The sequence below is a fragment of the Lethenteron reissneri genome, chromosome 58 (genome assembly GCF_015708825.2).
Source record: "Lethenteron reissneri isolate LAM-NWPU_2019-01 chromosome 58, ASM1570882v1, whole genome shotgun sequence".
Classification (NCBI taxonomy): Eukaryota; Metazoa; Chordata; class Hyperoartia; order Petromyzontiformes; family Petromyzontidae; genus Lethenteron; species Lethenteron reissneri.
In genome coordinates this window covers 9,773,184-9,785,735 of record NC_083836.1, presented here as the reverse complement: position 1 = coordinate 9,785,735, position 12,552 = coordinate 9,773,184, and the positions used below count along the sequence as shown (strand labels likewise).

The window sequence follows — 12,552 nt, the reverse complement described above, 5'->3', positions numbered from 1 at the left end:
AAACCCACATTCAGTATAATGTGTATCGATCACTGTGTTAGTGAATACAGCAGAATGTGTGTGTGGATCACTGTGTTAGTGAATACAGCAGTGTGTGTGGATTACTATGTTAGTGAATACAGCAGTGTGTGTGGATCACTGTGTTAGTGAATACAGCAGTGTGTGTGTGGATCACTGTGTGAGTGAATACAGCAGTGTGTGTGTGGATCACTGTGTTAGTGAATACAGCAGAGTGTGTGTGGATCACTGTGTGAGTGAATACCGCAGTGTGTGTGTGGATCACTGTGTGAGTGAATACAGCAGTATGTGTGAATCACTGTGTTAGTGAATACACCAGTGTGTGTGTGGACCACTGTGTTAGTGAATACACCAGTGTGTGTGTGGACCACTGTGTTAGTGAATACAGCAGCAGTGTGTGTGTGGATCACTGTGTGAGTGAATACAGCAGAGTGTGTGTGGATCACTGTGTTAGTGAATACAGCAGTGTGTGTGTGGATCACTGTGTTAACTCTGCTGTGTGTAGTTGGGAATTACCTGCTGCTGGACTCTGAGTACAACAAACCTGGAACGGCGCTGCTGCTAGAGAGTCTGGCTATCCCCTCCTCTGGGTGCCTCGTCCTGAGCTTCCACTACTTCCTGTATGGGTCAGCAGAGAACATGGCCATCAACGTTTACATCAACAAAGGTACAGAGGCTTTTATCTCCATTACAGTTGTCAGGCTTTGCCAGTAGTTAACCTGTCACGATGTAATTGAAGATATGCACTTTGTTTTCATTTCAATTTGGATGAAAGGCCATATTGCCAACTAAGGGTTGCTTTAAAGCCAAGATTTAGTAGGCGTTGTGTCCAGATGAAACGGTAGTAACTAAGATCACGTATAAGTCTTTAGATAAAATTATCATTCGTATCGCAAATATTAAATGTCGCTGTACGCACTACTGCAAGTACATGTGTATGCACAGACGATATCACATCACTGTCTTGAACACTTCAGTGTACAGTGAGGGAAAAAAGTATTTGATCCCCTGCTCATTTTGTACGTTTGCCCACTGACAAAGAAATTATCAGTCTATAATTGTAATGGTAGGTTTATTTGAACAGTGAGAGACAGAATAACAGCAAAAAAATCCAGAAAAACGCATGTCAAAAATGTTATAAATTGATTTGCATTTTAATGAGGGAAATAAGTATTTGACACCCTCTCAATCAGAAAGATTTCTGGCTCCCAGGTGTATTTTATACAGGTAATGAGCTGAGATTAGGAGCACACTCTTAAAGGGAGTGCTCCTAATCTCAGCTTGTTACCTGTATAAAAGACACCTGTTAACAGAAGAAATTAATCAATCAATCAATCAGATTCCAAACTCTCTACCATGGCCAAGACCAAAGAGCTCTCCAAGGATGTCAGGGACAAGATTGTAGACCTACTTAAGGCTAGAATGGGCTACAAGACCATCGCCAAGCAGCTTGGTGAGAAGGTGACAACAGTTGGTGCGATTATTCGCAAATGGAAGAAACACAAAATAACTGTCAATCTCCCTCGGCCTGGGGCTCCATGCAAGATCTCACCTCGTGGAGTTGCAATGATCATGAGAACGGTGAGGAATCAGCCCAGAACTACAAGGGAGGATCTTGTCAATGATCTCAAGGCAGCTGGGACCATAGTCACCAAGAAAATAGTTGGTAACACACTACGCCGTGAAGGACTGAAATCCTGCAGCGCCCGCAAGGTCCCCCTGCTCAAGAAAGCACATATACATTACCGTCTGAAGTTTCCAAATGAACATCTGAATGATTCAGAGGACAACTGGGTGAAAGTGTTGTGGTCAGATGAGACCAAATGGAGCTCTTTGGCATCAACTCAACTCGCCGTGTTTGGAGGAGGAGGAATGCTGCCTATGACCCCAAGAACACCATCCCCACCGTCAAACATGGAAACATTATGCTTTGGGGGTGTTTTTCTGCTAAGGGGACAGGACAACTTCACCGCATCAAAGGGACGATGGACGGGGCGATGTACTGTCAAATCTTGGGTGAGAACCTCCTTCCCTCAGCCAGGGCATTGAAAATGGGTCGTGGATGGGTATTCATCCACGTACGTGGGCAAACGTACAAAATCAGCAGGGGATCAAATACTTTTTCCCGCACTGTAGTACGGGGTAGATCCGTGTGATGTAAGGAAAAAGTTTAGCTGGAGGCATATTATATTTTTTGCGACATAGAATTGTAATGTATGACTTATTGTTAGTAGCTAAGTTTATTGGAGAGTATATTTAGTATATTGATGATATTGATGTCGTTTATATTTTAGTTTTTTACGTGGTGGTTTGGCTGCTACAGCTTCTTACTATTAAAATTCCTTCTCTTTATTACTGCGAATACTACTTCCTCCCTTTGTTGCTGCTAATCCTACATAATGCAAAATATGACTTTGAGACCCCCCCCCTACCTCCTACGCAATCCCATATCTGCATTTTCCATAAATATGCTAAATTCCTCTGTTGATATGCAAATTCCTTTGTAAAAGCGCCCTTCCTCCTCTAACCCAGCTTAAATATACGCTGCCAAGCTTGGTGGTGTTCATTCAGACGCTGTATTTCCGACAGACCTGTTCTTCACCTAAGGACGGCTGCTTGCGTTGTGGCCGAAACGTCGTGAGAATTGTATTTTATTATGTTTTATTTTTATTATTTCCCTTCTACATGACTTTACCAAAAGAACCAAGAAAACTTAACACTTGTTTTGTTGCCAGATAAAAAGAGAAAACCTATTCTCATATTTTAGTACTGGCAAAGGAGGTCCCATGATATTAATGAAAATGGTTTAATGGGGACTATAGTTTTAATGGGGATGATGGTTTTAATGAGAATTATGGCTTTAATGGGGATGATGGTTTGAATGGGGATGATGGTTTTAATGCAGATGATGGTTTTAAAGGGGATGGTTTTAATGGGGATGATGGTTTAATGGGGATGATGGTTTTAATGCGGATGATGGCTTTAATGGGGATGATGGTTTAATGATGATGGTTTTAATGGGGACTATAGTTTTAATGGGGATGATGGTTTGAATGGGAATGATGGCTTTAATGGGGATGATGGTTTTAATAGGGATGATGGTTTTAATTGGGATGATGGTTTAATGATGATGGTTTTAATGGGGACTATAGTTTTAATGGGGATGATGGTTTGAATGGGAATGATGGCTTTAATGGGGATGATGGTTTTAATAGGGATGATGGTTTTAATTGGGATGATGTTTTTAGTGGAGATGGTGGTTTTAATGGGGATGATGGTTTTAATGGTGACTGGTTTTATCTCCATGTAACTTTGTGTATTTGTGTGTCAGTGGCACACCCATATGCTCCGCTTCCAGCCGTGTAACAAACCTTCTGTATCACCCACACTGACCGCAGCTGTCAATGGACAACCCGTGTGGACTGTTCAGGGAAACCAGGGAGAACAGTGGATTTTAGCTCAAGTCATGTTCCCTGAGTCCGGAAATGTTCAAGTAAGAGAATCCCTTACATGCAGTGTAGTTCTGTATATGTGTCTACTGTATTTGGATCACTCCCGATGATATATGTGTGTGGGTTAGATTTGAAAGATATGCAGTTGTATTTGGTGAGATGCAGATTTGTAATACCAATTGGTAAGGTGTAAAGATTACGACTCAATTAGAATGCACTTTTAATTGTTTACGATTCCCCACTGTGTGCACGGCTATTTATTTGAACACTGCACCACCCATTATTCAAATCAAGCTTGGGCTGGTGTTGAACACTTTGGGTTGAATGCAGCTGAATGAAATCAAACGTCATTAAAAAATTGTGAAATTAATTTAAAGTGTTTAAACATTCAGAAACCATGTAAATGTTTTTTATGTTTTGTGTTTAGTTTATTGTCCTTCCCCTGCACCTCCGATTAGCACGGTTGGCTACGTAGTTCAACATGCATGCATACAAATGATGCACACACGTTTTGTTATTCATGTTGAAATTTCATGAAACTGAACACTTTTGAAAATAACGTTGCGTTATTAATGAGTTGTGTGCATTTCAAGAGATCTCGTGTCATACCGATGTATTTTCAACCATATCAGTTGATTAAACAAATCATGATGCAACTTAGATTTTCTTAGTCCATGGGTATTAACCCACTTCATATATAAAAAAAAATTATATTACCTTCGCTCATGCATTAAATATGCATTTGTGCTCCTGCGAGTTCCAATCATATAAATTGGAATTCTATGGACAATTCCTGGGCTGCACAGTTAGAGAATCTCCATTAATTAAATTGCTGATTCCTGCGTCTACTTTAAATAAAGGGGTGATTCTTGGGCTATTCGAATGGAGACAGGACCATCGCCATGGAGTTGAATGGGGATTCTTTGACAGCCTAGCAGTTGTTCAGAGAATCGCCACCAGATTCCATGCTCTGGATATTCCCCACAGAAAATATTATTAACGCAACGATGCACACATTAAACCATGCATGTGAGAATCAACTGTTTATTTATATAACCTATATGCTAATGTATATATAGAGAGTCATTCATTATTGTAATCAAAGCGCGACGATAAATTGTAAATATTTGTATAGTTACTGTGGGCAATTGTTAGATGCCTAGAAAATACCATAAATTCGCAATTCAATTGATAATCCCATTGGGCATCGTATTCCATCAAAGAGCCGCATCGCGATTGGGACCAGGCACAAATCGCCCGGCATTAGTCCCTTGATGTTCCTACCAAAGCGTCACATATGAAGTATTCGGAATGACGGCAGGAAACCACTTGACGGGTAGCACACTCTTTTATTAAATCTTGACTTGTTACGATACGTGTGGTCTCTATTCTCACACTACACACTCCACTGACACGTGTGGTCACTACTTCTCCCGCTACACTCCACTGACACGTGTAGTTACTATAGCTCACGCTGCATGCTCACACTGCACTCCAGCCCCGTAACGTCCATGGAGCCTACAGACCCACCCCAAGCTTGGGCGTGGGTCACAACCTCTGGGTCCCGCGAGCCGGCCCTCACACGGACGTTCGGCCCCGGGTCCCAGGGTCCCGCCTCTGGGTCACACAGAGCCCCGGTCCTTGCAAGGACAGCGGGACTAGGTGCCGCAGGGCCCTATCTCTTCCTCCGCCGTCTTCAGTCTTCGCTGGTCACCAACTCCCCGAGCGACCGCGCGCACCACCTTATATAGCCCTTTTGCGGACCGCGATGTGAGCACCCACTAGTCGACCAATCACGGCGCGCTGTTCCTACGATCCGTTTTCCCAGCGCGTGTTACCACTACACAACCAATCGCCCCGCGCTGCCACACGATCACTCCCTGTCAGCGCGCGTCACCAACACACAGCCAATCACCACCACATAACCCATGACCCCGCGCTGCCCTGTGATCCCTCACCGTCAGCGCGCGTCACCGGCACACAGCCAATCACCATGCGCTGCCCCACGATCCCCACTGTCAGCACGTATCACCACTACATCACCCCCTCCCACATAGCTCGCAGCCGGCCCGGCTGCTAAACAACACAACAACAACAATAGTAACACAACAAAAACCCAACCCCCCAGTGTGCCCCGTAACACAACAACAACAACACAATGACATAACACCAAACAACAACCTATGTACAAACCGACAACAACACAATAAAAAAAACCAACAACAACACACAACACCTAGACAACAAGTTATGTACAAACCGACGAACAACACAATAAAAGCAAGTCCGAGAAAAAGAACGTGTCCAGTGTCTCTGTGACTATCGATCCCCCCCCCCCCCGCTCCGCTCGCTCCTCCACCGGGATGATGGAGCGGTCGAGCGGAAGAGGAACGCAGTGACGAGGCGCTCCGGCCGCATCGACCCCTCATTCGGTTGGTCAAGAAAAGTTGCGCGACTGAGCGTGAGTCCGCCTGGCCGGTCCATCGTATGGGACGGGACGCTGACGACCGTCTGGTGGCTCCGGCAGCCCCGGAAGGCGCGTATCGGGCCTGGAAGGACCGGCCGCGCCGCGGGGATCTGGCCGCCGGTGGTCGGCAGCTGTCAGTTCCGAGACACCTGGGAGCGGATCAGGCGGAGACATGTGAGGATCAGGCGGAGACATTTCCCCCCTGTTGTCGTCGGTCACGTCACATGCTCGGCCCTCACGACACAAAGGGAGGCCATATGGAGGCGAGAACGGTTTCAGTCGGGAGGGGTGGACGTAGCAACGGCGCTTTCCCCATTTTATCTGAACACATTGGGGGCGTGCAACCCGCACAACCTCAACGGGTCCCCGCCATGGCTTCAATAATTTAGGCGACGTAGCCAAAGGTGCCTGAGGGCAGTGCAGCCAGGCCCTATCGCCTGGTTTTCAGTTGTGCACGGACACCTTCCGTGCACGCAACCGCTCGTTGGCAATTTGACGAGCCCGCGAATTAAGCCGTGCGGCCTCCCGTGCCTCGGTCAGCTTATGAATGTTAAATTTAATATGTTCAGCCAATTTCGAACTCGTTCGTGGCGCGGACAGTCCCAGCTGCGTTTCCATAGGCGGGTCGGCTTCCCGACCATACATCAGATAGAATGGGGAAAATCCCGTTGCTGCATGGGGGGCCATTTATACGCGGCGAGGATCCCCGGGACCTGCAGGTCCCAGTCAACATGTGCCTCGCACACCTGCTGGCACAGCATAGAAGTCAAAGTCCTGTGGAGTCGCTCCACCATCCCGTCTGTCTGTGGGTGGTACGGGGAGGTACGCACCTTCTTAGTACCCAATAGGTCGCACACCTCTTGCAGCAATTTACTAGAAAAAATTTTCCCTTGGTCGGTTAGCAAGCGTTCGGGAGCCCCCTTGTCCAGGACGTAGCCCTGGACAAAGGCGTCCGTCACAGCCGCCGCCGACTGGTTGGGGAGTGGCCACGCCATAGGCCACCGGGTAAAGTACTCGACACCAACCAACAGGTACTTATTTCCCCTCGGCGTGACTGGAAAAGGCCCCAAAATATCGAGCGCAACGAGCTCGTTAGTGCGCGAAACCTGAATAGATTGCAGCGGTGTATTCGACGCCACGGCCGGCGGTTTTCGTCTGGCGCAATCAACGCACCCCTTTAGAATGTTCACCACATCACTCCCCATCCCCGGCCAATAATAGTCACGCTGAAGCAGAGCAAGCGTTTTGTTGACCCCTAAATGCAAGAGGCATTCATGTGCGGCCAGGACAACTTTCCCCCGCACAGCGGAAGGCACCACGAGTGCGTGCCGCCGGGACAAATTGTCCCATCTCATTAACAGGCCCTGCTTGAGCACCCAGGAGCCAGTCCGTTCCCGGCCATCCTCGGGACCCCCCACCCTGCGGCGCAGCGCGAACAGGGAGCTGTCAGCCATTTGGAGACGGCCCCACTCAATCAGCGACAATGAGAGCAGCGAGTCCTCTCCTTCAGGGGCAGCGGGAACATCGCCAATCGGTGCATCCGCGGTCGCGGCGAACGCCCCCATACTTTCCGCAGCTGGCGGTTTACAGCGCGCCAATCCCATTAAGCACACACATTTGTGACAAGGCGACAATCGCGACAGGGCATCGGCGTTAGTGTGGCGGAACCCCTTTCGGTATGTGGTCGTGAACTGATAGTCCTGGAGGACTTCCAACCACCGTGACAATTGGCCCGAGGGTTGGGCAACCCGCAATGAATACTGAAGTGCCGCGTGGTCCGTCCGGACCGTAAAGTGACGGCCATAGAGGTATGGTCTAAATTGTTGTACAAAAAAAACAATAGCCAGCAACTCGCGATGGGTGACGCAGTAGCGCTGCTCCGCCGGCGACAAAACCCTGCTACCATAGGCAACCACCCTTTCGACTCCCCCGACGACCTGTGAGAGTACCCCCCCAATGCCCGTGTTGCTAGCATCCGTGTCTAGCAAGAAGGGACTTGTAAAATCAGGGTAACGCAAGGGCGGGGCACCCACCAAGGCGTCCCGGAGGGAGCAGAATGCGGCCTCCTCCTCCGGTCCCCATCGGAACTTGACTCCTTTTGCCGTTAGAGCGTGCAAGGGTTTTGCAATGGTGGCGAAATGCTCAACGAATCGGCGGTAATAAGAAGCAAAACCGATGAAACTACGCACGTCCGAAACCGACGTGGGCGTTGGCCATGAACTGACACAGTTCGTCTTCGCGGGATCGGTAGAGATCCCCGAAGAATCGACAATGTGGCCCAAGTACCTCACGGACTTACGAAGAAGGTGGCATTTGGCCGGTTTAAACTTTAATTTAGCCGATCGCATCCGCAAGAACACCCCTCTCAATCGCTGGAGGTGTTCCTCGAACGTTTTACTGAAAACAATGACATCGTCTAGGTAAATCAAGCAAGTATCCCATTGCAAGCCCGACAAAACCAACTCCATAAGGCGCTGAAACGTCGCGGGAGCGGAGTGAAGACCCATGGGTAACCGGTTAAACTGGAACAGGCCCCCTGGAGTCCGAAATGCCGTCTTGGGTCTAGACTCGTTGTCGAGTGGCAGCTGCCAGAATCCCGACAACAAATCCAGAGTCGAAAAATATCGCGCGCCAGATAATGCATCGAGGGACTCGTCCATCCTGGGGAGCGGATACGCGTCAGCCACGGATATCTTATTCAGGCGACGGAAATCTACGCAAAATCGCAAGGACCCGTCTTGCTTTTTAACCAGCACAATAGGTGCTCCCCATGGACTGGAAGAAGGCGAAATAATGTCGGCCGCCAGCATATCGTTAACGGCCGACTGAACGTGTTCCTTTTCAACAGGACTCAGCCGGAAGGGATTTAGCCTGACCGGTGCCGCATCGCCTGTTTCAATGTGGTGGTGCAACAGGTCCGTGCACCCAATGTCATATTTATGCTTACTGAAGACGTCCGAAAATTCAATCAGTAACGTACGCAGCGCACCCAACTGTACCGCTGACAAATCGGTCGAGTCCGCGCACAGCGAATCGACCCATTCAAGGTCCTCCCTCGATGGATTGTTCTGCGTCGGGCTTGGGTCAACCTGTGCAACTAGGCGCTCCTCCGCAGGGACTCGTGCCACGTGAGCTAGTACAGTGCCCTGCTGAATAACAGCCGGCCGCGAACCAGCGTTTAAAACCATCACGAACGGGTCCTTGTCAGCCCGAACCAAAGTGTGAGCCACCGACAAATCGAGACCCCCCACAGCCCTATTAGAAGGACCCAAAAGCATGCCTCGTTCCGAGGTCTCTCCAACCAATGGTTTTCTCAACCGGAGGGGAATTAACATCTGTGAACCCGGGGGCACGTGCACGGTCTGCGTCGCCAGCGCTTGTATCGTAGCGCACGCCGTCCGAATTTCGGTAGGATTCGTCAAAAATGAAATACGGCGACCCGATGGTAACTCAATGCAATGCTGATCGATGAGAATTTTAATGGGCATTTTAGCCAAGAAATCTGTGCCCAACAGACAAGGGACCGCTAAGGAAGAAGAAACGAAAACGGGTCCCGACAATTTAATATCTCCAATGCAAATGGACGCCCTAATTTGGCCGACAATGCCCAACGAGCCCCCATTTGCCGCGTAAAATGGCACGTCGACCAGGAGCAGAGGTCTACATTGGACGGGGAGAATGTTGTAAATGAGGTCTGATATAATAGTCGCCGACGCCCCCGTGTCCACCAACACCCTGACCTCGACCCCGTCAATGAATCCCGTAACGACCGACGAACCCGCCGACGCAGCCACCATCCTGTGCCCCAACTCAGACCATTCAATGTCCCCTCGGTCCCGCACGAACCCCCCTCGCCGAACCGAATCCCCAATCCCTAACCGGCCTTCCTCCGCCGCAACGCGACGGCCCATGTGTGTCGTGCATGTAGGCCGAGCATGTGAAGTGCCGCGACTTGCCGGGGGTAGTAGGGATGACTTGGGGCCTTGGTCGTCGTCCAGCCGAGGTCCCATGGCGCGCTGACGAGGAGCGCGGCAACCGGACGCCACGTGGCCCCGGAGGCCGCAGTTGTAACACGTGATGAGGGACGTCGGAGGTCTCGGTTGCTCCGGCTTGCGGGCCGATCGCAGAGGCGAACGACCCCCCGACCTCCAGTCCTCCGGTCGTCCAGCGGTGAACGCCTCCTCCCGTGGGCTGATGACTTGGGGCTCGGTGACGACCGGGCCCGGAGCTGAGGCCACGGCAGCAGTGCAGACGGCCCCCTGTTTACGCTGGAGGACCTCGTACGCCTGTATACTTGTTGCGACCCGCAACGAAGAAATATCGACCTCGTCGGCCGTGTTGATGGGGACCCCCAGGTCCTGCGCCAATTTGAGCAGCTGCTCCAAGACCATCGCGTCCTGGCCCTCCTCGTCCATACGAGGGAACGCGGCGTCGGCGAGAGCCAACAACGCCGTGCGGTAGGCGAGGGCGGTCTCCGTGTCTGCCTTCCGTCGGGCGTAAAAGTGATGGCGACACGCCGAGGGAGGTCCGTAGACCTTGGCCATGAGACCCAGCGCCGCCTTGAGCGTGGAGCGGTCCGACCTCTGTGCGGACCTGAAGGCCGCGAGCGCGTCGTCGTCCAACATGGCAGGCAGTGCCCGCAGCGCCGTAGCGTCGGACCAGGCCGACATCTCCTGATGCGCCAGAAACCTGCGCTGGAATGCGCTCCAGTCCCCGCCCTCCGCCTTGAAGGCTGACAATGTGGGAAGGCGCTGCTGGGAAATGAAGTCGTCCTCTGCCACGTGGTTCCTCTCGGCCGCACCGTCGGTCTGCAAGATGGCGGGCCCCAATGGCGGGCGGCTGATGGCGGTCCGCGGCGCGCGTTGATGACGTGAGCGGGCGCGCGTGGAGAACCGCCGCCACGTGTTGCTCGCCGTTCCCGCCAAAAGATGGCCGCGCAGTTGAAATGGCGGGAATCGCCAAGTCATTTTGGCGGGAATCTGCGGGCCCCGCTTGATGAATGTCCGTCGACGTCCCCGCTCCTCCCGCTGTCTTGATTTCTGCCAGGATGGACGCGGCGGCGAACAGCAGCTCTGCCAGATGGGAGTGCGCCTCGCGGAGTACGGCCTCGGTCCCCAGTCGTTCGTCCGGCGCCCTTGGCGGGTCCTGCGGCATCGGCATTTCCTCGTCCTCTCCCCCCGATGCCAGCTGGCCCGAGTCGTCAAGGTTATCCTCGCGGTCATTCCCGTGAGTCCGACGGGTCTTCCTTGTATCCATGCCTGGAAGACTGTTTCACTTCTGACGCCAGTTGAAGTATTCGGAATGACGGCAGGAAACCACTTGACGGGTAGCACACTCTTTTATTAAATCTTGACTTGTTACGATACAACGTGTGGTCTCTATTCTCACACTACACACTCCACTGACACGTGTGGTCACTACTTCTCCCGCTACACACTCCACTGACACGTGTAGTTACTATAGCTCACGCTGCATGCTCACACTGCACTCCAGCCCCGTAACGTCCATGGAGCCTACAGACCCACCCCAAGCTTGGGCGTGGGTCACAACCTCTGGGTCCCACGAGCCGGCCCTCACACGGACGTTCGGCCCCGGGTCCCAGGGTCCCGCCTCTGGGTCACACAGAGCCCCGGTCCTTGCAAGGACAGCGGGACTAGGTGCCGCAGGGCCCTATCTCTTCCTGCGCCGTCTTCAGTCTTCGCTGGTCACCAACTCCCCGAGCGCCCGCGCGCACCGCCTTATATAGCCATCTTGCGGACCGCGGTGTGAGCACCCACTAGTCGACCAATCACGGCGCGCTGTTCCTACGATCCGTTTTCCCAGCGCGTGTTACCACTACACAACCAATCGCCCCGCGCTGCCACACGATCACTCCCTGTCAGCGCGCGTCACCAACACACAGCCAATCACCACCACATAACCCATGACCCCGCGCTGCCCTGTGATCCCTCACCGTCAGCGCGCGTCACCGGCACACAGCCAATCACCACGCGCTGCCCCACGATCCCCACTGTCAGCGCGTATCACCACTACACATATATACGAGTGGTTTCCACTCCAACAAACAACACGATCATTAAATGCTCAAGTCAGACGTGCACTAATAATACGTGACATTGCTTTGTATTTTTGTGCAGTTTGCCATCGAAGGAGTGCGTGGGGAGACACCTGAGAGCGATATTGCTGTGGACAGCGTCTGCGTCTCAGTCTGTGAGCCTACAGGTAAATATGTTGTCGTAGTGGCAGTATTCATATAAAACCGGCCTAATTGACATGTGCATTCTAGTTTGAATTCCAGGATTACAACACAGGACACATTGGTTGCGTGTCTCTAGATACATATTTGTAGCTGTATTTGTGATGCCTCATCTTTTGATACATCACTGTTGGTAATGTATAAAAAACATTTTCCTATTTAAATGTGTGCCTTGTATTTGTTTCTGCACTCTTTCGGTCATCGATGAACGCGAGAGATAATGTTTCACCTGCATTTCCCCCGCACCTCCGATTAGCACGGTTGGCTACATACGGTGGAAAGTTCAACATACATAGATTAATCACGATGCAAAAGATGTCACTTTACTCCGAAAACCCTTCATTATTCCGATTACAGCC

At 51.1% G+C, this 12,552-nt stretch overlaps 1 protein-coding gene across 2 annotated transcripts in view; it reads left to right on the top strand.

The window, feature by feature from the left end:
* Positions 1-12,202, top strand: part of LOC133357590 (zonadhesin-like) — a 36,879-nt gene extending 24,677 nt beyond the window's left edge. For both annotated transcript variants that reach the window (XM_061575600.1, XM_061575598.1), the window contains 3 exons: positions 524-685; positions 3,417-3,511; positions 12,075-12,202. In XM_061575600.1, the coding sequence (XP_061431584.1) occupies positions 524-685; positions 3,417-3,511; positions 12,075-12,194 (377 nt within the window). In that variant the 3' untranslated portion in view covers positions 12,195-12,202. The remainder of the gene's footprint in view (positions 1-523; positions 686-3,416; positions 3,512-12,074) is intronic.
* The last annotated feature ends 350 nt before the right edge of the window (positions 12,203-12,552 follow it).